At 40.0% G+C, this 4,809-nt stretch overlaps 1 protein-coding gene across 2 annotated transcripts in view; it reads right to left on the bottom strand.

Annotated features, from left to right (window-relative positions):
- Positions 1-3,425: 3,425 nt before the first annotated feature.
- The window catches only part of TMEM70 (transmembrane protein 70), a 7,330-nt gene continuing 5,946 nt past the window's right edge, over positions 3,426-4,809 (bottom strand). Inside the window, exon 3 of one of the 2 annotated variants that reach the window (XM_003800053.3) lies at positions 3,426-4,245. In XM_003800053.3, coding sequence (XP_003800101.1) covers positions 3,794-4,245 — 452 coding nt within the window. In that variant the 3' untranslated portion in view covers positions 3,426-3,793. The remainder of the gene's footprint in view (positions 4,246-4,809) is intronic. The other variant, XM_012811553.2, reaches the window with a different exon arrangement.

Genomic DNA, 4,809 nt, shown 5'->3' with positions numbered 1-4,809 from the left:
AAAAAAAAAAAAAAACCCTTAATCTCATCACATCTGCAAAATCTCTTTTGCCATGTAAAGTACATTCACAGCTTTCAGTGATTAGATGAACACCTTGCGACATTATTTAGCCTACCTATATATCCATATGAACATTAATAGTATAATAACTGCAATACATTGAAATATGTCAAATATATCCATGAGTACATACTTTTTAAGTTTACTTATCAAATGATGGTACAAAATCAATTCTATTATATAAACTGGCAAATAAAGGGAAAGGATCAAGCATTTAACCTGCCTCTTCTGTACAAACTCAATTACTGAGTTACTAAATACTAAAGAGGGGTAAGTTTCTCTTGCCTTCTTTTACTTTTTTTTTTTTTTTTTTGAGACAGAGTTTCACTACATCACCCTTGGTAGAGTTCTGTGGCATCACAGTTAACCTCAAACTCTTGAGCTTAAGCGAGTTTCTTCCCTCAGCCTCCCAAGTATCTGGGACTACAGGAGCCCGCCACAAAGCCCGGCTATTTTTTTAGTTGTAGTTGTCATAGTTGTTTGGCTGGGTTCAACCCTGCCAGCCTGGGTATATGTGGCCAGCACTGTACGTAACCACTGTGCTACAGGCGCCAAGCCATCTTCTAATAATTTTATCTCTATTTTTAGGAGTATTTCAACTAACAAAAGAAAAAGGAATAATAGAATATAACCGTCTTGCAACATTAATTCATAATTAATGGATTTAGGCACTGAGTATCAATGATTGCTAACATGAGACAAAAAGATGTTATAGGCCAGGTGCGGTGGCTCATGCCTGTAATCCTAGCACTCTGGGAGACTAAGGTGGGTGGATTACCTGAGCTCACGAGTTGAGACCAGCCTGTGACAAAGCGAAACCTCATCTCTAAAAATAGCCAGGTGTTGTGGCAGGTGCCTGTAGTCCCAGCTACTTGGAAGGCTGAGGCAAGAGAATCACTTTCAGGTTGCTGTGAGCTATGACATTACAGCACTCTACTGAAGGCAACAAAGTAAGACTGTCTCAAAAAAAAAAAAATGTTATGTACCCTTTTACGGAAGAGCAGCATGGCAACCGGTCCCACTATAGCACCCAATGAGCCTTATTTCCTAGTGTGCATGCCCTTGCAAATCCCCTCCAATTCTCAGTAAGGCTCACTGTGTAACCAATAAAGCATTGATCACTACAGGTCACCAGGGCTCCTACCCTAGTTCAGCCTTCAGATCACAGCTACACCAGATGATTTGACTGTTGTCACCGAGAGAACCTGTGTCAAAGGACTCAGGATGTGCCACTCAGTAATTCTATATCTATACTGTGCAACATGTTTATTGTTGCTTCATGCCTCTGAGTTTTAGAGCCATTTGTTATGAGGCAAATAAACAGTACAAACATCTATGAAGTCATTTTGTCCTAAATAATTATACTTCACTCTGATGAAGCTTGAAGATCTACTTATCCATTTATAGGAAATAAAGAAGCATGTTAAAATGCAGCTCAGGGGTACATTAAGAAAATCCAGATCAGGCGTGGCGCCAGCCCGGTATACTAGAGGTGGCGGGTTCAAACCTGGCCCCAGCCAAAAAAAGAAAAAGAAAATCCAGACCAGGATGGGGGAAATTTGTAGGGGGGAAAAGTGAAAGAAATGGAGAAACTCGTAGAAGAATTTTAAAAGATATTTCAGATTGAACATTTGATATTAGGGTTGGTTATTATTTTGCTTTTTGTAGTTATGATAATGGTATTTTTATATTTTTAAGGAAGTCCTTATCTTCTAGAGCAGCGGTCCCCAACCTGTGGGTTGTGACCCCTTTGGACTGTATTAAAGGTTCACCTGTTCTAGAGCTACAAAATTAAATATTTAAAAAGTACAGAATAAATAGGGCAGATGAAAAAATATTGAGTACAAACTGGCAACTGTTGAATCCAAATGAGAGTCATGCAGATTTATTGTACTTTTCTTGGTTGAAATTCTCAATAGAAAAGCACCAACAGAAGTGTTCTAAAAGAATCAGATACCAAGAATGGTGGCTCACACCTACATTCTCAGCACTTTGGGAGGCTGAGGCAGAATTCCTTCTGTCCAGACCAGCCTGGAAAACACAGCAAGATTTTCTCAACAATTTTTTTTTTTTAATTAGCTGGGAGTGGTGGCATAAGCATGTAGTCAGTGCTAACCAGTTAAGAGGCTGAGGACCCCAGGAGTTCAAGGCAGCAATGAGCTATGATTATTCAACTGTAACCCAGCCTAGGAGACACACTAAGACCTAATCTTTTTTTTTTTTTTTTTTTGACAGAGGCTTGTTTTGTTTCCCTCATTATAGTGCTGTGGTGTCATAGCTCATGGCAACCTCAAACTTTTGGGCTGATGCAGATTCTCTTGCCTTGACCTCCCAAATAGCTGGGACTATAGCCAACTGTCACAATGCCCAGCTATTCTTTCAGAGACAGGGTCTCATTCTGGCTCAGGTTGGTCTTGAACTTCTGAGATCAGGTAATCCACCCACCCTGACCTCCCAGAGTGCTAGGATTGTAGGCATGAGCCACCTTACCCAGCCCAAGACCTAATCATTTGAAAAACAAGAAAAATTCAGAATGCAATTCCATTTTGAAACAGTTTCATTTTGTCATCCTGAGTAGAGCACTGTGGCATGATAGCTCACAGCAATCTCAAACTCCTGAGCTTAAGTTATTCTGTTGTCTCAGCCTCCCAAGTAGCTGGGACTACAGACACCCGCCACAACACCCGGCTATTTTTAGAGACAAGGTCTCACTCAGGCTCAGGTTGGTCTGGAATTTTTGAGTTCAAGCAAACCACCTGCCTTAGCCTCCCAAGTGCTGGGATTACAGGCATTGAGCCACTGCACCCGGCTCTCAGAACGCAGCTTTAAAAATATGACTAAGTGGGCGGGGCCTGTAGCTCAGCGGGTAGGGCACCAGCCATATACAACCAGGCTGGTAGGTTCAAATCCGCCCGGGCAAGCTAAATGACAACTACAACAACAAAAGAAAAATGTGGCCGGACACCTGTAGTCCCAACTACTTGGGAGGCTGAGGCAAGACACTTCACTTAAGTCCAAGAGTTTGAGGTTGCTGTGAGCTGTGATGCCATAACACTCTACCAAGAGTGACATAGTGAGCCTCTGTCCCCTCCAAAATATAAAACCATCATTCATGTCTAAGGGCCATATTGTTACTTTTGGGAGCAAAAGCTAGCATAGATATTGCCATCTCATACAAAGTACCGTCCACAGCTTTAGTACCAGTGATTTTCCTACTTTGATAGGGTGCCAAGTAAGAACACAGAAGACACTACCTAGGTTATCATTTCCTTTGTAGCTCACAAACTCAACTGTATGTGAACATTCTCACTAAGGAGACAGATTAACACTGCTTCCCATACCGTTTATTTTTCAAAGTTTTTTAATGTAGGACAAGAATATTCATACACAAAGAAAAATCCAAACAGAAAGAAAAAAAGTAACTCTCCCATTTAATTCTAGCAGATCCCCAGTTCAGAGGCAACCACACTTACATATAGCTCTTAAATAATCCATGCATATACCATGATGAACATGTATAGTCACACATACCTTTTCTAGCACAAATGGTACATAGTATGTTTTCAAACATAGTTTATTATAAAAGAGTTATCATTCTCTGAACATTAATTAAAAGCTCTGTTTGACAATTTCAAGTTATCTTCATCAGTCATTAAGAGAATACAAAAGTAAAGACAATTATTATACATTGAGACATAAATCACATATAATCACAAACTAAAAAACAATATGCTCATTCCTCCTTCTTGAACTCTTCAGCAATTTCTTTTGCATCAAAACTGAACGTTCTGTCATAACCCATTAGATGCAAATAGTCTTCAAGCTCTGGAAAGTGCAATGGATTAACTAACAGTGATTTTGTTTTAGCACAAAATGTGGTAAACAGATATGTCTTGTCTGGAACAATCACATCATTCTGATGGAACACTGTACTTGTTTCTCTAAGCACAAAATTGTAAGTAATGGCTTTGTAAGTGTCTGTTGTGGCCTCATGGTACAAGCGAATGACATAGCTTTTTGTAATAAAGTGAAGCAGCACTGGAGTGATAAATGCAAAACTCCCTATGATGCCATAAAAAAAGATTTTCGCAGGCAGACTTACAAGTCCATTAATATCTTGTGTAAAAATGTATGGTACCAATACAAAGCTGATCAAACTTGTAGTATAAGAGAAACACTTCACACCTAAAGGGGGGAAAAAAAGGAGAGAGGATCAGTACTTTTAGGTTTTACAAAAGAATCAATCTATCCTACTAATTCTTCCACTTTTCTTACTATGTCATCATCAAAACAAAAAAAATCAAAACACAAATATGTTTATGACATGCCAGATCGTTTCAAGCACTTTATATTTTTATTCATGAAATCTACAGGCACCTATGAAATAGATTTACAATTATCATCATCACCCTCATATAAGAATAAGAAAAATGAGGCACTTGCACAACATCAGACAGCTACCAAGTGGCAGGGGTAGGATTTAAACCCAGGCAATTTGACTCTAGAGTCCATGCCATTGACCACAGCAATGTGATGCCTCTCAAGGTAAGAAACCTGCTTTAGGGTTTAAATGGCCTGTACCTCAGTTCTACAATAAAAGATTTAATATCGGCTCGGCGCCTATAGCTCAACCGGCTAAGGCGCCAGCCACGTACACCTAAGGTGGCGGGTTCGAGTCCCCAGCCCGGACCCGCCAAACAACAATGATGGCTGCAACCAAAAAATAGCCGGGCGTTGTGGCCGGCGCCT

Source organism: Otolemur garnettii, unplaced genomic scaffold (assembly GCF_000181295.1).
Source record: "Otolemur garnettii isolate 467f Iridium unplaced genomic scaffold, OtoGar3 scaffold00163, whole genome shotgun sequence".
Lineage (NCBI taxonomy): Eukaryota > Metazoa > Chordata > Mammalia > Primates > Galagidae > Otolemur > Otolemur garnettii.
Note: the sequence above shows the minus strand (reverse complement) of the source record. Positions and strands in the feature narration are given on the sequence as shown.